We start from the raw sequence: 21577 nt of genomic DNA on the forward strand, positions 1-21577 counted from the left end.
CAACACAGGGTACGGCTCTGCAGGCAGCTCTGCCCGGCCATCTGTCAGCCAGGCAGGCACCTGGGGCCAGGAGAGGAGGTGGATTCAGGGAAGGGATGGCTCCCACCACCACCCCACACAGCAAAGAGATGGCTCTTCGGAGAGGGCGTAGCCCAGCGGGAGGGGTAGCTCACACTTCCCCAGAGCTCGGAGAGCAGAGAAGGGGGAAACAGAGTAGGGAGCCCACTGTGTATCGCCTTACGGCCTGATTATCTTAAAGATATTTGTGTGCTAACTGTTTAAAAAAAACCCAAATGCATTAAACGATTGCATATAGGACAAAAATAGGGTAACACGTATCCTTGCTATCAAGCGATTGCAGTCACCATCTGGTATGGTATTCATGCCGTTTGTTCCTGGAGGGAATTTTTGTCATACCCTGGGGCAGGCCTCTATCAAGGTGGATAAAAAAAAACCCTCTGAAAATGCAAAAAGGAAATTGCTGTTTAGAAATAAATCTAAATTTGAAATTAAGTTTGAAATCGTGAGAGGCTTCGTGGAAGTCTGAAGTTACTACAGTATACCAAAGCCATCCAGATTCATTTAAAAGCTACAGATTTTCTTCCAAAGCTTTAAAGAGAGTCAAACTTGGAAGAAGCCATTGGCTGAACATTTAGCTGCTGTGTCTTGAAAACTGAGGACTGTCATCTGTCCTGTGCTGCAGAGGAAACACTTTCTTTGTTTTTTTCTATTTAGTGTAAGGACCAGGTTCCTCAGTGCTGAGAAATGCGAGAGAGAAAAAAAAAAAAAAAACAACCCAGAAAATTGTTCTCTTCTTTCATTTGCTGTGTTAGAAGTAGGTGGGACTGGAAATTTCTGGATCTAACTCTTTGGGGATGGACCCAAGCTATGAGCTAGGTTTCTCAGGTTAGAAACACATACACACACACACACACCATTTACTATTTGCTGCAATTTATTAGGCACATGCAAGTTGTATGATACAGACATGAGAAAAGGATCCATCCTCTCCCAAGGAGAGGCACCTGCACTCCCAGCTCTGTGTTAGGTGTTTACTGTTTGGCCAAGACGTATAGCTCTTCCTTCAGGACACTGGTTGTTTTGAACCCCATTCTGCATCCTCTGACTGCCTAAGGCACTACTTCACGCCAAAGACCTGAGGACTAAAATATGGATATGATGGCACCACACTTGGGAGCATTGAAGACCTCTTTGAGGTCTTCTGATCTTCTGGAGATCAAAAACCATCATTTCATTTTCAATTCTTTGATGCTAGACAAGACTTACTTTGTCTTATAGATTTATTAATTTTAAACAAAAAGCATGCTTTGTGCACTTTTTTTCTCTGCTTTTCTTTTAGCTTGCTTTAATAGTAAATTATTGTAAAATAATTTTTTTGCAATTCAATTGAATTCCAAATTGCAGACAAAACCAGCTTAAGTGCTTAATAAATAAGGACTATCACCTGCCATTTTCCACTCAAGTAAAAAGTAAATTTAAGAATCTGAATGAAGGTATGCAGTACAGTTACTTGCTTTGATACATATATGGTGTATTCCACTGGACAGCCAAAAGAAATCTGAGATTTAGTGTAAAGTCACATTTCATTGTAATTCGGCAAGATGTAATGGCTACTAGTCAACAAATATCTGAATATATTCTATTAAGAATCTATTCTTAAGAAATAAACTATCTTAAAGTTTTTCTTTAAGACAATAAGAAGCAGATATGTGAGAGAATGAAAATGGCTATTTAGAACACATTTTAAATGGGTGGTTTTGGTATTTCTGAATTCAAGCTGTCCTGCATTGCCTTTAGCTGTATTCACTCAAAATCCAGATTTTATTCATACTGTGTCTCCTTCTTCCCCATGGATATGCTGTAATTTTTTGGAGTAGCGAGGAGGGAGGAGAACTGGGATGAATAATTTGGAATTAAGACAGAGACTGTTTTGGCTTACTGTAAATGATATGCCCTAGCAATGAAGTAAGCAAGTCTAGGGAATAATCTTCCAAAGGAAGTGATGAAAACTGCATTATTTAAAACATTTACAACTGGACTGAACAAAGCATTTACAACTGTGCAGGGATAGTTTAGACGACCTAATTGTGGGGGTTTTCTCATTTTTTTCCCTTTTTAAGATTTTACTGTGATCATTGATCCAGATCTTGGTAGAGTTATTTCCACTAGAGGAGTTTTTATATTTCCTTTGTGAATAAAATGTCAAGTGTTAAAAATAGATTCTTTATATTTCTATCAAGGCATCTTTAATTTTTTTGGAAAAAGAAACACTTTCCCTATAGACAGTTGGTGTTTTATTTTAATTTCAGGGCGATCAAGACCCTTTGAGCTTAAAATGAACCAAGGATTGAATTAATGTTGATGTTCTTAATGTCCCCTTGAACTGTACAGAAATAGGATAAGGCTGGAGCTTTTCACATCTTGTTCTGACAGCCTTTTGCACTGTAATAAGAACAGGCTGAAATCAGTCAGGCAGTATCCACCCAATCTCTTGTGTTCAAAGCTGTAAATGAATCAAGTGTTGGCTTCTATCCAGTGTATCTCCAAGTGTGTTCAGGGTTGAGAGCAAGACAAACAAAAATTACCCCTCTGTCAGTAGTAACATCCAGAAGCCTCTGCAGTGATTTCTCTGCTGAAAATGTTTATTGCCGAGCTGGTCCTTGGGGGGCAGATGTAGATGCTGGGCTAAATTTTGCTTTGATTTTCAGCAGTGTGCATCCAGAGCTGTTCATGAGGTACAACAGAATTAGTTGGGATGGAGAAACTCCAAGTGAGAACCGGCCTCTTGGCTTTTCTTCCCTGTCTACATGTAACCAGATTTTTTGATCTTTACGTAATTAACAAGGCAAATCTTGTCTGCTTGAGGACCTTTCAGAAGAACAAACAAACCTTCTGGGTTATATTTATTTCTATTTTCACATGGCTACAGAAGTCTAGGTGATAGCCTTCAAGGAGAATCATTGTAGCGTTTGGGAGAACAATTCAGAAAACACTTGCTTGTGTATAGATTGACATATGATTTAAAAAAAAAAAATGAAGTGCAGATGCTGGATAGATTATCAACAACCTTAATGACAGTATTATGATGGTGCCAAAATACCCCAAATGAAATCAGGTCCTTTCTTCCTATGAGCTCTTCAAACACAGCCGCAGAAACAGTCTCTTTCTGAGGGGTCTGCAAGCTAAACAGACGAGACTGGCAAAGAAAACTCTCTGGTTTACACCTAAAGAGTTGGGGCACCGTGACCTTAAATGATTTGCCCAGTGGCACACAGAGATCAGGGGCAAGCAGCGGACCCCTGATAGCACTTCTGCACCCCAAGGTCCAGGAATGCATCCCAGTCTAAGACCTGGTCCATGCTGGGATGAGACGTGCTGTTGTCCTCCCTCCTTTTTGTCCTTGTCACCCTGGAAAGGAGACTGAACCAGGTGGCATATGAACTAGATGGGAGCTGCAGCAACATCTACTCAGGTCCCTTAATGGTTGGAAGTCAGATTCCTCTCTGTAGGCTAGCTTGGAGGTGGCCAGAGGACCTGTGACCAAGGCAGGCAGGTCCCTCTAGGTGGACCCAGCTCCAGTGCAGTGGCTGAGCCTCAGGGCTGGGGTCCCTCTCTCCTGTTAAGACTGCACAGATGGGTATGACCCATAGTTTTACCAGTCCCCACTCTTCTCCTTTATGAATGATTTTACTGTTGTCACAGTATTCCTATTTCTTCTTGCTCTGGGCGCCTTCTCAGCGGCTGCATGAACTTTCAAGATCCTGTACATGCCTAGGAGATGGACAGAGCTCCTTCACCTACAGGCTTAATGCTGACCTGATAGACTTGACTGGAATGCGTAGAGGCAGCACAGAGGGTCAATCAGAGCCTCCATCTCCCCGCTGGACTCTAAAGGGGGCCCAAAGACAAGAGCAGGAGATAGGAACGGTCACCTTCTACTTGTCTCTGCAGCTTTGCTGGAGGCCAGTGTCAATCTTCACATACTGAGGCACACAGGCATCTAATTTCCATGTGTATACACTGCAAAGAAGAGGTACATGATGATTTTTCCTCCTGATCTGCTCATGCTTTTTTTCCCCCTGTCTACAGGGCTTCGCGTAACAAGTCTGAGAAGAAGAGGCGCGATCAGTTCAATGTTCTCATCAAAGAACTCAGCTCCATGCTTCCAGGCAACACCCGCAAAATGGACAAAACTACTGTGCTGGAAAAAGTCATTGGCTTTCTGCAGAAACACAATGGTAAGATTTATTGCAGCTCTTCATGCACATTGCCAGACGGTTACTACAATATCCCGTTTCCTTCAGTGATTATCAGAATTGCTCAAGGGGTCTAAAAGGGCCAAAATAACGGTGGGTTTTTTCCTATCTCATCAAAAAAGATCATTTCCAGGCACTGTGCTGCCCAAATCCATCTCCTTGGCTGCTCTTTAGTTGAGGGTGACTCTCAACCTGCTAGACAAGGGGACAAATGTCAGGAACTGAGGGAAGGCAAACAGCAGTGCCCTGCAGCACCTGTGAAGAAGAGGGATGCTTTGAACAAGAGAGATTTGGGGCCAGAGGGAGTGTTCCCTTCCTTGAAATCTGCAATGTTCTGAGCAGAAGAACAAAGCATTTGCCCCAGCTTCTCTGCAGAAAAATGAAGGGAAGCAATCTGTTCAGTCCCCTGCTCCTCCATGGACTGTGTAGGACTCCATTTTTCACAGTGAGCAGAAAACTCAGACCAGAAAAAGCCCCAAGTTTTTAAGTCAGTTTCAGCAAATTGCACCCACCGATAGCTGTCATGCTTCACCCAGTTTGCGCAAGCAGAAGCTACATCACATTTGCAGAACATGCAGTTGCAATAGTAAAGTTCAGCCTCGGAAAGCCAGGGGTTTATTTTTTAAAATTCACACAGTAGTGACAGTTAAGTCCCTTAGACATGTGCCCTCACAGAGGACAGAGGAGATTCCTGACCCTGCTGATCTATTCTGGTTGGTCTAGTTTACAGTCGATGAGAGGGGCATGCACTGCAGGCATGGACATCCACCAGCAGTGGACAACTGAAACCCTTCTCCCTTATAAATCAGAGCACTGGTTTAAAATGGGGCTCTCTTGCTCTGCCTCTGTGAGGAAGAGGCTTCAGTGAGTGAAGGGGAATGTGGGGGACTGTCCCTGGTCCCACAAAGCAGAAAGGGCTCTCATGAGCTGACGTACCGCATCACCTGGGTTGCCTGTGCACCTCCAGCACCTCCCACCTGTGTTCCCTGGAGAGCTCTGGGTGAAATGGAAAAGATCATAAAAACTCTTATATCATGACTCCCAACATAACAGAGTCACAAATGTCAAATTTATTGAGGAAATAATTATAGTGGTTCTGTTGTTAGAGCACAGTTTCTCCTTAGATGAATTTCTGCCACAGACAAGATGATTTCATACAGGAGGGCATGACTAGGACATCTCAAAGTTTAATAATTGTATATACCTATTAAAAAATGACAGTAATAACTTTTTTTTTTAGCTGCCCAAGGCAGAGTAAAGGAGGATGTGAATATGCTCAATTATAAAGCCAAGCAAAGAACAATCACACGAGATTTGAATAAGTGTAGATAAGTGTAGCTGATAGCCCAAATAATTTGCTCCAAAAGGCACTTCATATCTGGAAGAACAACTAGGTAAAAGAAAGCTAAGAGTCACAAATCCTTCCACAGCAATTGGGTCAAACTGTGACTGTTTTTTGTGCACTTGCTAAAAAAAGTGAATGTTATCTATTTTTAAACTAGATTAGTAGTCACACAATATAATACAAAGCATCATCATTTAAAAACGTTTATTATCGGCAGCATACTTTGCTGGATCTGGTTTATTCAATGGTATTCATTTAGTAGGCTAAACAAAGATTTTAGTTATAATGGAGGAAGAGGTCAATTTTCAGAATTTTATCTTCATAAACAGCATCCTTCTTTATAATCCACAGAATCTCCCAAATCTCAAGTAATTCTAACAGTCACTGTTTTGTGTGTATCAGCTTTTCCAAGCTATGGATCTGCTGAAAGTTTCCTATATTCTAAAACTATATAATAAAAATCAGGCTGATCTTTTTCCTTAGTCTGGTTTTTAAACCTCCGTGTAAGACCATGGGGGCTGTGGAGAGCCGCCACGCTATCAGTCACAGCCCCCAGCAGTGCAAAAAGCGAGTCAAATGAGCTGGTAGAAGCAGACAGCTGCATCTCCACTAATAAAGCCTGAACAGAGGCTTTGATTTCTTTCTAGGCGACAATATGCACAGGCACTGGTATAAATTTACTGTCTTTAATATCATTTAGCCATTTGCATTTCTCTGGCCAGTTTGCCTATGTGCTCCAAAAAGGGGGTGTTGGTTATTACATGCTCTAGAAGTCTTAATCAGTAGGATTAATTAGGAGGCAGCCCTGGAAGGAGAAGACAGGCTGCTCTCAGCATCCCCTCACTACTAGAACTGAATGAGGGAGCATTCAGACAAGCAGAGCGAGCAGCAAACAAAACCAGCTCAAGTCTCTCTAAATTATAAGATCTATCCCCCATAACCCTGTCTGACTCAGGTAGAGCTAACGTGAGTGGCTGCTTTTGGAAGGAAATGACCCAGCACAGTACACCCAGCTACGCCCAATATGGTCCCCAGTTTCAGTGCGAAGATGTGACTTGTTACCCCGGTGTCCCTGCACCCATCCATGGAAAGCTCTTGGGGAGTGAGCATCCTCAGGCTGCTGCAGGGCCAGGCTTCCCCAACAGTGGTGCAAAACCCCCCTGGTGTCTCACACAGCAGAGTCGTCCTCACAGGCTGACAGTGCAGAAGACCCTCCTCTCTGAGCAGGGTTTGGGATGAGATGCCAGTGCTCCGGTGTAAGGCTGGTGCAAATGCTTATGTTTCACTCGCATTTTGGAGAACGGAGCAATAACTGCTGTGTGGGGTCACAGCCCTTTGGGGCTCCTCTGAAGGAGTTTTTTTGCTGCTGCATACAAGCTGTAGGCTGAACCCTAGCTCTCTGGCACCCCAGTTTTGAAGCTGTAAATTGTAAATATCAATTTGACATATGCTAATCCTTGCCTTGATTTTAATTTCATGCAAAGTGGTTTTATCTTTTGATCAATACCTAAGTAATGCTGATTGAGGCCAATGGCTGTGTGAATACAGGCTCCCACTAAAGTCAGCTCAAGTTGAGCTGAGTTAAAAATGAGGAAAACATTGCAGGATCAGGCCCAGTTTAGATAGTTGCTACTGTCTCTGTATGCAAAACTCATGCTTGAAAACTGCATTCTTTGAATATAAAGATGATTTCTGTCTTTTAATAGCAACTCATATATAGTCTTGCAAGATACAAATTTCTTTGAATTTAAAACATTGAAATGTTTTATTTGTCTAGAAGTCTCAGCACAGACGGAGATTTCTGAAATTCAGCAGGACTGGAAGCCTTCATTTCTCAGCAACGAAGAATTCACCCAGCTGATGTTAGAGGTGAACGTGCATATATACCTTTCCTAATTTTGTCTAGCAGTCATGGAAATGCCCATGCGTCTAGAATAAAATGTCATCTGCAGTTCCAAAAGAGGAGGTTTCAGGTACTGCTGTCTTTGACCATCAAACAGAGCTGTCACCGGGGCGAGGGATTAGAGTCCCCATATGTGTTGCTTTTCACTCTCGATGGTGCCATTGCACCATGCTGCCGCAGCCTGCAAAGCTGCACAGGGACTCTTAAGAAATGCAATCCAGGGGAGAGATTCAAATCACAGATTACATTTCATTTTTACAAACAGAGGTGAGGAAAAGGACACACAGTAGTTTTTCTCGAGTTCTTGGAAGACATTATTATTACCTAATATTTATGCAAGACTGGCACCTAAAAAGCAAGTGTCGCGTCCCTCTAGTGCTAGGTGCTGTACAAGCAGATAAAACCTGACAACTCCTCTTGGTTTGATACAGTTAATACTTCCACTCTAATGATTTTCAAGGCCCTTATCAAACACTTTTTATTCTAACAGGGAGCAGGGTTATTTTGCAATGATAGTTTTTAAATTACCTTTAAATTATACCATAGGTGCTTTTAACACTAGCTGGGATTTGAAGGGAGGTGACTCAATGGCATTTATGTAGGTTCGAGATGAAATGCAAATGAGCTGTTAAAATGTATTTTCCTCTCTCAGTAACAGCTAGAACCTTCTTTATTAAGGATCTTCTCCCATACTAAGCATGTGGAGATTGTATGGCCATGCAGTGTCCTTTGACAACAAGCTTCTCCTCCTCCCACAAATGATGTGAATGTGGGGCATAATGCAGGCTCTGGCAGAGGGCAGGGAACGATGCTGGGGAGCAGCTTGACCCACCAAGGGGTGGCATGAAGCCAGGGCAAGTTGCTCGCCCCCAGGGTCTGGCGATCCCTTGGCCATCCAGTTTGTTGTGAAGAGAGTCCCCTGGTCCAGTGTTATGAGATGCTTTGCTTCCCATTGCACTGACAACCACCCGTTCCCATCTCGGTGCTCAGGAACATAATGTACATAACTCCAGTCTGCCTTGAAATATTTCCCTCAGATAGCAATAAATTGGCAGTTGTCTTCACTGGCTGAGCCTTTGTTGGTTCTACTTATATGCCACACAATTTTAGATTAAAGCAATTGCTTTTAGTTTCCCAGCTTATAAATCACCTTCTTGCTGCTGTGATTTTCTACGCCCTTCAAGATAACACTGAGTATTGGGATGTCCTGTTGAGCCAGCTGTTCATCATTCTCTGCTTTTTTGCCTTTCTACTAATCTTATTTTATTAACATTTGGACAAGACTGCTTGAAGTTTTTCCTGTCCTGTTGTTAAAAGATGGGAAGTGTTTTTTCAAGCACTGATTTAAAAGAATCAGAGCATAATTGACTGTGAAAATACATAAGCTTTCCTGAAAATGGTCTTTTCTTACCCCATTGAAAAGGCTGTCATCAAATTACATAAGTTTGTCCATCTAGGACTGTTTCAGTAGTGAAATCTTTGAAGAGGGCTATGCCCTCTTAATGTTGGTAGGACCAGTTGCAAGTAAATAAAAATTGAATTATGTATGCATACATTAACTTGATTTTACCACAGAATTCTGATGTGAGTCACTTTGTATAATTTGCATTGGATATGAAATAAAGACTTGATTTTAAAAAAACCCAACAACCTTCACCATAGTAACATGCACAATCCAGCTGTCTTGTAAAACCACTGCTCTCTTCTATGGGTTAACAGCTATCATGCTTTTTTAGAAAACAGCTTGAATGTACTACACTAAAGAAAAACATATTCTCTGCACTTAGATTAACAAAATCAAACTAACTACAGCAGCTGGAGGGTTTTCAGAGATGCTAAACGCACGCTTTTCTACTGGGGTATAAGTTATTGACCTGCTTTTCAAAGGATTGTAGCACCAGCAGATTCCCATTGACTTAAATAGTTGTGGGTGCTCTGCATTCTCTGGAAAAAGGAACATATGTTTGTGTCTTTATTCAAGGCTTTGTGTTTTCCTCTTTTTTTAAAAAACAATTAGCATTTTCCAGTGCTCTCAGAATTCTTTCCCTTATTGAAGTCAGAGGGGTGGAGGGGGCGGGGAAGGATGCGCTGCGACTCACAGGATCAACCACTAGTCTGGCTTGGAGGCATGCCTGGGTTTGCAGTAAAGTTTAGCAATGCCATGGCACCCTGATCAGGCTGTTTGCAGTACACCTGTCTCCGGAACAGGTATTGCCTCTGGAGTACAGTTGAAGTCTGCTTTGATTCAGTCGTGCTTGCAGTGCCCATACTGCTCAACTACTGCAGGCAACACTGACTCCAGATCACCAGTGAACTGACAGAAGGGACCCAGACATGATCCACTTGAAGGCATTGGGAGCTTCACCAATGACTCCCTAATTACAATAAGAAGGTTTTAATATAGTCTCTGAACACTTACTTTTGAGTCTTAATTTTGGGAGGGATTCTGCTCACAATAGGTTGTTTTAGATCTGGAAATCTACTTAGATTTAAGTTTGAACAACATTTAGCTCAAAACTTTGCATCTTAGACTAAAGAAGAAACTGATTTTGAAGGTGAAATTGCTCCTGTTGAGAGGATGGGGATAAGGTTGACATTCCCCTTCAGCCCTAGGATTGAAGGGATTTACCACAAGGTGGGACCGAAGGAAGAAATTGCAGAAGGGTGATTTTTTCTTGGAATGAGTAATCTGATATCATGACCTTTAAAATAAATCACTCAATTAAAACTCAGGCTAAGGATTATTTGATCATTTGCATTGCTTTTACTTACATGAAAGCCCAGTAATATACAACGTTACATTAATACAAACTGAGATTTATGGGGTTTGCAGAGAAGTACCATTTTGAGATAGGACCGCATCCTTTCATCGTCCTTTGATATTTACACAGAGCTCAAATGTTCATTTTAATAACTTCCAAGGGATCCAGTCTTAGTCATTTTGAATTATTAAAATGTGTGATTAATTTAAAAACTGAGACATGAAATGTTCCTGTGAGCCCTTTGTTGCTTCAATAGTAGGTTTTACTAGACTACAAAGAGTGTTGTAGAAGTTAAATCAGACTGTAAAATCAGAGAATTACTGTTCTGCAACTTGAGATAACGTTCCTACAACTCAATAACAATATGGTGCTGAAGTCAAACTGTTTTGATCAACACACGATGGGATGTCCTGTTTACACCGCTTGTTCCCATTAAAGCACTCTCCACTTGTCTGTTTTCCTTAGGCATTAGATGGATTCATTATAGCAGTAACCACAGGTGGAAGCATCATTTATGTGTCTGACAGCATCACACCTCTTCTAGGGCATTTACCGGTGAGTAATTCTGGCATTGGCTTTTCTACTACACATTGCAGGATCAGGCCCTGAATTTTTAGAAGCAGGTGTAAAAAGCAGGGGCAGGGAGGGAAGGGCGTGTGTGTTCTCCTGAAAATGAGGTGAGGGGTTTTGTCCCTGTGCTAGTCTGGCAGCTGCTGTTGATCAGCTCTGTTCTCTCTCCACCTGATTCATACCCTTCAGGTTTTTGTTGCTATGAGGCACTTGAGCTTGAATGGAAAAAGCTCTGCAGGAATACTCTGGCCAGGGAAGGGACAGGGTGACCTGGCTGATCTTTTCCGTCTCTGATTTCTAAGCTAGCAGAGAATAGCACCAGTGCCACTGGCAGCCCATCGAGGAACTTGTTAAGGACCTTATTCTGCTCCCAGGGAGATAAACGACAAAAACGCCATTGAATTCAGAATTAGCTGGGGGCTGCTGCCGAGCTGTCCCTGCAGCTCAACTGTGCTTTCCCAAGAGGAGCACACCCCACTCCTGGGAGGTGCTGGTGGACCCGATGCTCGGTGCTGGGATTCAGCACATAGGGAGGGCCTGTTTTATCTGCGGGCTGCTGGGTCTTGCTGTGGGAGACACTTGTCTGTGCGCTCACTTGGGCTGGAGGAGCAGGGGAGAGGGACCACTCTGAACCCTGCTCCTGTTGCCAAGGCTGCTCTAGGAGAAATGGCACAATAATTAAGGATTAATCATCACACTCATTTTTAGTAGCTTGGTCTCAAATAAGTATATGCCCAGGAGAAAAAAATAGCTGCCAGATCATTATTGTACCACACCCCCTGCCATGTTCTTAGGAAAATTACAATTCTTTTTCTCTCATTTACTTTTTCACCAAATACGTGTTATGTTTTCCACTCAGACAGATGTATTTCACACACACTACCTTGCTGTAACATGAACAAAAATTATTTCCTTCTGAGATGAAAGGAACCTGATGAAAGGCTCCTGGTAAATGCAGGAATATTGCTATGCAACAACAGATCGAACTAAATCTACGTATTTGATTTTTTCTTTAATCCTCAACAGCTGAGAAAACCAGTAGTTGACTATCTTCTGACATTTGCCTTCATTTCAGCGAGAGCCCTGTCCTGCATGCATGCTGTTGGGTCTTCATACACTTACTGATTTCAATGGAATTTTCTTGTCTTTCATGGTTTGGGGGTTTCTTTTCTATCCCTTCCAAATACTGATTCTTAATGGAGACAGTAGATCTGCTGTAGGAAAGTATTGCTCTTCAGGAACACACATTTCAAATCATGTGAGATCTGAAATGTGCATCCCAGAGACTGCAGCTGACCAAGCAATAAAGGCTTCTGCCTGCCTGAGGTTGGGAAATCTCTACAGCCATGGGCAGGAGCCCAACTGAGTGTTCAGTTAGGTGCATATTGGGCATTTTAGTCCCATGCTGCCCTTTCCATATGTCTTTTTAAGTTTTAAAACTGATCAGAGTGCTATCTGGAAAATCTATGTGGCTTATTTTCCTTACCTTCAGGATCTATTTGTAAATTAAAGTCAGTCACTGTTTGAGGGACAAAATACCAATTCTTCCTCCTCTGTGACTGCAGGGAAAAAAATTCTCTGCAAATCTTCTGCTTTGAGCACTGAAAGGAAAGCAAAACTGGCCAGAATGCGGAGCAGGGCTCTCTGAGGGCCCCTATCAAGAAATCTGATGTATTTTCTTTCATTAAAATCATGAAAGACTCTGGTGCTGAGAGTAAATATATCCAATTCTCTTTAATACAGCTTCCCTAAGTTCTATGGAGCATTTTCAAAGACAAACTTCCTCTGTTGTAATTCTAAATAGTTTGTTATTACAACATCTGGAGGATACTCCTAGGGTTGGTTGTTATAAAGAGAGGTTTAGCTCACATGGTAAGGTTGACTATAGTTGTGAAGATAAGTCCTGGAATCTGGTCACAACTCATAACATTTGCCAGTCAGATGGTACACTATGACCCCAAGACTATGCCGTCTCTGGAGGAGGGTCCTCCCTGTCCCTTCTTGGCTCCTTTGTTGAGTGAAACAGTTAAACACAGGCAGCAGAGTGACTGTTTCCAACCGACAGGAGGAGATGCAGCTTTCTCATGGACATTGCCTGTCCCCAGACTCGGGCAGAAGGTGCTGTACCTGGTCACAGACTGGGAGAGTGGAGTCCATCTCACCCAGATTTAGTCCCGTAGCTGAGGCGTTCACGCTTGGTGCCTGTCCATGCATGGCTCATCGAGGGTTGGAGAGGAGGTGGCTGTGCAGAGGCAGGAGGTCTCTGGCAGGGATGAGCTTCTGCTGTGGGGGCTCTTTCTCCCCAGGGGCTACCCAGTTCTGAAGATCAGGCAGCTGCTCTGGTGTATTGGGCACTTAGGTTAAATGTCAGGGTGGAAAAATCCAGGACATAGCACCTTATAGTGTGCAGAAGTTTTGCATGCCATGTTGCCATTAACAGAGTAGCAGTAGACTACCCTGTGCAGGATATACAGATTGATGTAGGGGCCAAATCGCAGCACTTGAGAGCAGAGTTATCTTGATTTTTTGGGCTGATGTGAAAGAAGCCTGTCTTGTTTGCAGCCTTTCACCTTCCCATTCCTGTAGTGACCAGGTTGCTTGGTTCCCCTGCTTTTTTTCCCTGCAGCAGGAATAATTCATCATCTTTCCTATTCGCCTCTCCAAAAAGCAATGAAAAGGTGAAGGAGCTCCATTTTGGAGTACAGGTGTTTTGTTGAAACTGCACAGATATTTAAGCTATATATCAAATGACTGCAGAACTTGGAGTAAATTTAGTGTGTTGTTTTTAGAATGGACCAGCATCCATGTATGCAAAGCTGTTGTTTCTTTGCCTGCCATAGCTATCAGGGGTAAATATTCAGATGTTTCTATTAGCAGGATCCACAGATTCCAAGGTGCAGAGTAGATTCCAAGCTTAGCAGCATAAATATGCATTAACATAGTTCATCTAACCACTTTACTCACAGTCACTGTAATTTATCTTTTATCTACTTTGCCTGTCTCATTCAGCAATGTTTTGTAGCTGTGTCTGCCAGCAGGGCAGAACTGCCCGCTGCAGAATAATTAGAATAATTAGACAAAGCTGCAAACCATTTGCCTCAAACTGATACATTTTTCTCTGTGGTGATCAAATTTTGTCCATCTCTGGTCACTTTTCAGCCATGGCACTGGATGCCTGCTCTTTGGGTCTGGTGCAGAGTTAGCCCTGAATAGCCTGCCTGGCATTTCCTACAGCTCCAGCGAGACCATATAATATTTGCTTCCTTCTCTCTATTTGACCTGTCAATATATTCTTGATTGACATGTTGATTCAAGAACATTGTTGGAGTCTTGATACATACAAGATACAGAAATTCTGTTCCGTGCAGTGCTTTACAGGTGTGCCTATGCTCTGCAGGAGGCAAGAGTTGTGAAACACAGTAAGAAGTAGATACCTCATTATTTTTTTCAAACTCATTAGATTCTGGATATGGTACATGATGGCAGCAAAAATATAAATGCCAGGACTTACAAATCAATGAATAGCTGGTGCTCAGAGCAGGAGGTTGCTTTGAGGGGCATGTGGAACAAAAGGCTCTTGCCACTCCAACTGTAGGTGTAGTTGCAGGCCTCTGCAGCAATCCCCTTAAACAGAAACGACACTGTAGAACTGATAATAGGTTTTGAATCAGAGCTTGGTCACAGTATGGAGACAAAAGGTGGTGCATCCTCAGGTCACTGAAGAAGCAATTGTAAGTTTAAGAAGCGGTAACAGCTCACATCTAGTCCTTCTACAGTTACTGCTGAGTGCATGGGAGATTAATTAACCTCCATGAGACTTATGTGAAACTGGTGGATAAGTATCATTATCTACCATTTACAGGTAGAAGGGGAATGAGAAGGAAAAATTACTTTTCTGAGATTTTATCTTAAGCTTTGAACAGGACTCACCACTGCAGCTTCCTGTCAGGTGCTCTTTCTTCATATGCCCAAAATTACATGAAAAATATAGTATATTTTGTGTAAATATAAATATAATGTGTATATATAGAAAATAAATATATACACATTATATATATACTTACACATATATATAAACTTAATCACATACTGTATCGGTAGGATGCATATTAATAAGGTATACACTAAAGTCACAAAAATAGTTTTCAAGTAGTCTTCACAAAAGGAATATTCAAGTAATGAGCACATGTAATAAATACTTATAACTGAATAATCTAAATATTATCTCATCAAGATAAGTGTATAAAGCATAGCACTCTGATTTTCAAAGTATGCTCAATGCCTTTCACTATTCTAAACAGGAATTCCACACAGAACAGCAGGCATGGGTAGAAAGCAGAGGGAAACCAAAGTGCAATCTTACGTAAATACATAAATAAATGATGGTGATTAATAACTTGGCAGTCTCATGCAGGGCAAACATATTTTCAACACGACTGTACAGTCTCATAGCAGCTGCTCTGACGACACACCAAGCTGTGTCAGTGTGCCAGCTCAGCCTGAGGTAGTCTCAAGTGGGATAGATATAAGTCAATGCCATTAGGGGGTCACTTATCTCAGGACTTCCTTTCAGATATGGTCTTCTAGTGTTAAGTTAGTCACCACGCTGAACACAGTGAGACCTTCCTTTTGTCAAGCCTGTGACAGACTGTCTTCTCCAGACTGGGCCAGTCATGGCCTTTTGCACATATCCATCTCCTCTTTCCATTCTCAAATCTCAGTACCTAGATTTTGGATGAATTTCAGGTTCGTGCCAGCTGACCCTGGGGCTGGAGACACCTGGACATTCAGCCCATGTCTGGCTAGAAGGCTTGTGCTGTGAAGTCCCCCTCCCTGAGGACTAACTACTGTTGCTGCAAAGTGATGTCCAGACAGGGGAGTCCCCTTCTCCCTGCTCCCACCAGCCAGGATGCAGGAAGGGAGGTGAAACGGCTGCTGCCCCAAGAGCACTTCCCAGGAGCTGAGGGGGCCCCCCCCAGGGAAGGGCTGGATCGGGGACTGACCCAAGCCCTTGGGGCTGGTGGTCCAGGGTAACTCCCAGCCCCACTGTTCCCACTAGTTGGGGTTTGCCAGGGATAGAGCAAGCTCCAATGGTCCACAACAGGCCTGTGCATGGAGCTGGTGAGCAGTACAGGGAGCCGGGCACCCATTTTTCAGCTCACTCACTCCCAGGTCTTTTCATTTAAGTGTATGGGCAGACCAGATGCATTCGGTGGTCTCTGAGAAACATTAGAGAAGCATCTCTGTGTGCTGAGAATTAAGCTGAGAACCAGCCCACAGTGAAGCCCAGCAGTTTCCTCTCTGTTTTAGGCTTTGTCAGGAGTCTCTGGAAATCAGTGGGAAAACTCCTGTCAGCTTCCACAGGCTTTGCATCCACATTGCTGTGCATCTTTGCTTGTCGTGATATTTCTGTTTTTCTCAAAGGTTCTTTTTATTTACAGTGTGATGTCTTGGATCAGAATTTGTTAAATTTCCTCCCAGAACAAGAACATTCAGAAATTTATAAGATGTTATCTTCTTGTATGCTTATGACGGATTCTGCCTCATCGGACTACCTAAAAAGTAAGTTTTATTTATCTTCCCCAGTAAATGAAAAAGCATGGGCAGGATAAAAATTGTCTCCCAGGAAGAGTTTTTAATGGGATGTGCAATATAAAACTTAGGTTCATAGCCTTTTAAAAAGATCTTGCCACCTGGAATGACCCTTTGGTTCTACTTTTAAATGAAACTCATTGCCTTTATTTTACTAGGCTAAGACTACTTGCAGTTATGTTAATTATTAAATATCGTATCTTTTGAGACAGCTAAGGAAAATAGGTTAGCTGATGGAAACTGAGAGTTCACCTGAGACAAATCACATCTTAATTGATATTTCAGCCTGTTCAAGTAAGATGCTGTTCAGAGATATGCTAATGTCGCATACCTTTGGTTTGCATTTTAGTTGAAAAGTATCTGTAAAATCATTGTCATTCTTTTTCAGATTGAATATTGTTTTTCTTAAAAACACTTACTCACCTCACCCTTACTGACTCTAGGAAGTAAGACATAGTAAACCAGAAAACACACGATAATGTAAGACATACAGCTGCTTAATCTATTGTATATACAAAACTTGCAGCTGATAGCTAGTATGGCAAAGTTAATTTAATAGATATTTTGAGGTAATTAGGCATAGTTTTCCAACATAAGATGTAGGACAGCTGTGAGTTATGAAAAACCTAAATAGAAAAAAAGCTATAAATGAAGGATCCAATTCTCCTTTGCTACACTGATGCTATGGCAGTGTAACTCCTGCGATGAAGGTGGTGTAAGAGAAGGGTAAGTTAGTCTCAAAGACTGTCCCTGAGCTGCAGGCAGACCTGTGCACAGCCCTGAACAACCTGCATCCCTGCAAGGCGACACTTTGCAGATCCTTGATCCTGCAAGGTATAGCACATCAGTGTATAGGACTCTGAGTGGTAACAAGCTGCTCTCGTGCTGCCAGTTGCAAGATTGGGGTTGGAAGACACCGTTGGTTGTGTTTAGCTTAAATAGTATATTTATTTCTTCTTCTTCTTCTTTTAACAATCCAGCTGACAATGAACTAGAGTTTTATTGTCATCTTCTGAGAGGAAGTTTGAACCCAAAGGAATTTCCAACATATGAATACATAAAATTTGTAGGAAATTTTCGGTCTTACAGCAATGGTAAGCTTTAATTGTTGTATAAATGTTACTTCAGCTGTGTAAAATAAAATATAAGTATTGCTCCATTGAACAAGACAGGCTTTCAACTGAAAGGACTATTTTTAACATTATGGGGTAAATTTTGCTTCACATGGATCTCGCTGCTGACCTGCAATAGCTGGATGAATACCTATGAAGAGTGAAATCGGGTTAGTTGCTTTTGTTACTGCCCTTCACTTGTTAGCAGTGATCCTGGACTCTGGGTAAGTTTACAAATAATAACAGGTTCAGAGGAGGGTTTGTTTGAGCTTACTAATACTGTGTGCTAAGACTCTATCTATTAGCTAAATAATAAGCTTGCTACTTTATCTGCTGTTTTACACTAAACACAAATTCTGTGCCTGAACTGATAATCTGCAAAATCTGCCCTTTCGCTCTTCTCTGCAATATTTTGGGGAAAGGCACCAGCACCACGTAATAGAGTGCCTGCACCCCCTGCCCTTCACTGCAGTGAGGGGTCCCCTGCCGCTGGCATCAGAGTAGCTTCCCTCTCCAGCTGCCATTTTACATTCCTCTCCAGGACTGCAGAACCCAGTAATCCCCCCCAAAAAAAGGAAAGAAATACAGTCAGCATAGTCACTAATGCACCACAGTCAGTCTAGGGAAACCATCTTTCAAGGGATGAAGAGCAGATTTCCACCTCAGCCGTTCCCCACGGGCACAGCCATTACTGTCAGAAATGAAATACTCTTTTATTACTTTCCCTTCTCCTGCCTGCCCAAGTTTGCTTTAGTTACTTGCCTGATTGAACTCCAGAGTGGCATTTCCAAAGTTGCTGGTATTGTTCCAAATAGGTCATCCTCAGCAAAAAAATTCCCCACCGTGCTTTCCAAAAACCGCACGCCACACTGCAAAAAAAATTGTCCCTGTCCCCATTTAACTTTCTGCTCTTGCTCCACATGACTAGAATAGAAACCTGCATGCAGGATGGAGATATGTATTTCTTGTTTGGTGCCATCTGATTTGAGGCTTTATTTGTGTAAAAAATGTAGCTGCCTGTATGCTTTCTAGTTTGAATGAAGTGAAATGCGGCTGCCTGACAGACGCACACACCAAGCTGTTCTGTTTTCTAGAGCAGAAACCGGATTTCAGGTGCTGACTCATACAGATACATTTCTACCAGGGGAATTTCTGATCCATTTTCTTCAAGGATTTTCAGCCTTTTATTTTGACATGACCTTAATATTGCCCTCTTACCCATAAGGATTTCATATCCCAGCATTTGTATCAGTGGCTATTTCTCAGAAGAAAGATAAAACTTGAATTACAGATATCTTCCCTAGCTTAATGCATATAAACTAAATGGGAACATATTGATTTCAGAAGACACAAAATCATTTTCCAAAGACCCCAGCTTACAGCTTTCAAGTAGGACATGCTTTCTGCTTCAGTATTTTTTTTTTTTTTAATTTGTGCCACCTTTTTCTAAGTCTTCCACTTTATTTTGTCTCTTCTGCTTTCTTCCTGTCTCTGCTGCAGTCTGACCCTCTAGTTAATAGAGAGGGGATGGCCCTTGCCCCCACGCTGTGAGATGGTGCCTCCTGGCCCCCTTCCCCTCTCCCCATCGCAGAACGGCAGCTTGCCCATCCTGACTTTACTTTTTCCAGTTCAGTGCAGAGCCTGGTAGAAATATTTGCTTCAATAGTGCATCCCCGGCACTGCTCCCCCTTGGCTCCCCGTGGTCCCCTCTGCCCACTACCCCGGCTCCTAATCCAGCCACAAAACCACCTCCCAGCAAAGGTGAAAGCAAGTGCACTGGACTTGCAATGTAGCAACAGCAAACTCTGCTTGGGAGCTGATAACCTTGGGCCAAGGACAGAGAAAGCAGCTGGAGGAGGGTGCAAACCTCTGAAGTGGCTGTCATTACCTCCACTGGGCTTCTTACGTCAGCCAGCTGCACCCTGAGCAAGGCATGGGGGACATCAGATCAAGCAAGCACTGTGTGAATGCAGCTGCCCTTTGGGCAGCTTTCCAGCCCCGGAGCTGGGGGTGAGCAGCTGTGCTTTGGCATGGGGATTTGCAGCACGGACACCTCTGAGCATCTGATGGGCACAGTGGTGGGCTGCATTCCCACCTCTGCTTGGCCCTCCACACCCCAGGGTGCCCCGTTATTGGGCACCATCCCCCCAGCCCACACACCCCAGGGTTGCTACCTGCCAGACCTGCCAGTAATTGCTCCCTTCTTCCATTAAATAAATACTCGTTCTCCAGCCAACTCCCCTCCAGGTGTGAGGCCAAGCAGGCAAGAAAGACAGTGGTGGGAACTGGGGGGGGGGGGGAGAAGTATCACTCACAGGGCAGCTCTCATCCTACATGTGTAGGAACAGCTGGACCCAAATCCTGATTTTTGGAGGTGTTTGTGGAGGAAAGAGGCTAAGTTAAAGATAAGAAAAGAGTTAGGTAGGGGAGAAAGATAGAAATTGTAAATTAAGCTTAATTAGCAGGAGACGTTCCTTATGAATGTATTCAAGAATGCTTTTCCCTGTAGCTTTTCACAGCAGTGGAAGTGTGAGCATGTTTTTACACATGGGAGACTGATACATACAGGATGTTCTTCTCTAAATACAAATCTCTGCCGTTCCTTTTTAGCCACCCGATGCCAAATCCTACCTTTGTTTCCAACAGTTTGCTGAGCGTGCTCTGAGTTCGCTCTGCCTGCTCGCTTCTGCCACAGGGACATCCGAGCCTCTGGGGCAGAGGATGCTCTTTTATCCCTGGGCAGGCTGTATCCCATCAGGATACTTAACTATTCCATTCTTATTAATGTAGGGTCGTGACAGTGACAATGCTAATGAATCTTTCACCTTTCCTTCTGGCTTAACCTTGGCTAATATTTTGAAGAACTGGTAGGTCCTTTTTTGCCCTCTTTAACAGAAATGTCACTAGCTTTATTCTACTTCCACATAACCTTTTATGTAACCTCCCTTGGATTATCATCTTCTTAGGCTCATTTTATTATTGTTCATTGCTCATATAATGGTGGTTCTTGGGGGAAGGGGGTCATATGTGCTGGGGTCCCAGTCACCTTGTTCTTTCTCTGCTAATCGCATTGTGACTTATGGCTAAGAACATCATATAGGGATGGGTTTGAATGGATTAAATTGAAGGACTGGGGCTTAGAAAGCCAGTTAGGGGCTTAGCTGCTCTCCCTAACTTTGTAGGGAACTCTGGGGCTTTGAAGTCCGTTGTACTGAGATGCCAAAGAGATTTTTTTCTTCTCAAGTAGAACAAATACCTGATATCTACCAAGGTGACTTGTCACCGGGTTTGCTGTCAGGGAACTAGATCATGACAGCCTTCATCAAACCCATGCTACTCCCCCAGAGGAGCCATCACTGGTGTCTTCCACCATCCCAGAATGGGCAGGGAGATGCATGTGCAGAATACAGAAATTGCCTGGGAAAGTTCACATAGCTCATGGCATGTGTTCAGTCTTTCAGAAGATCACTGTCCCTAGAGGTCCTGGGCTCAGCCATAGCTGGAGGCTAAAGGAGCTGCATAGCCCAGTGCCAGGGTTAGCAGGAGGGTCCACACTTGGCCTTGTCCCAGTGATGGTGTGCGGGAAGCTGTACTCTGTAACCCCTGCTGCAAGGACATTTCTGCAGCCGTATCTACACCGGGGACGTGACATGAGCTGCCTGCACATGAGCAAACCCCCCTCGAATTAGCTGTGCACAAGCAAGAGCGGCTGACCAGCGAAACAGCAATGTGAGCTCTGCGGAGTGACTGCATGAGTCACTGGCTGTGCTACATCAAATACAAGAGATTTGATTTTCCATTTGGGAGGATTATATAATCATCATTAATTAAGCTTCAGTGAGAAAAGCAGGACTGTAACCTGACGTGAAGACTCAGTAGTCCCTTGAGAGAAGGGGAGGTGGCCCATGGGCCACTCAGAAGAGGAAGGTGGAGTTTCCTTTTGCTTCTGTGAGAAATGCCTACTCGCTCTCAGAGCATAAGGGGGTTTTTTTAATTTGCAAATAGGAATTCTTTCC

General features: G+C 43.0%; 1 protein-coding gene across 3 annotated transcripts in view; it reads left to right on the plus strand.

Annotated features, from left to right (window-relative positions):
- NPAS2 (neuronal PAS domain protein 2) overlaps positions 1-21577 on the plus strand; it is a 107655-nt gene that overhangs the window by 55617 nt on the left and 30461 nt on the right. For 2 of the 3 annotated variants that reach the window (XM_074908825.1, XM_074908834.1), the window contains exons 3-7: positions 4111-4259; positions 7400-7491; positions 10753-10842; positions 16299-16419; positions 17430-17543. In XM_074908825.1, coding sequence (XP_074764926.1) covers positions 4111-4259; positions 7400-7491; positions 10753-10842; positions 16299-16419; positions 17430-17543 — 566 coding nt within the window. The remainder of the gene's footprint in view (positions 1-4110; positions 4260-7399; positions 7492-10752; positions 10843-16298; positions 16420-17429; positions 17544-21577) is intronic. The other variant, XM_074908844.1, reaches the window with a different exon arrangement.

This window comes from Athene noctua, chromosome 1 (assembly GCF_965140245.1).
Source record: "Athene noctua chromosome 1, bAthNoc1.hap1.1, whole genome shotgun sequence".
Lineage (NCBI taxonomy): Eukaryota > Metazoa > Chordata > Aves > Strigiformes > Strigidae > Athene > Athene noctua.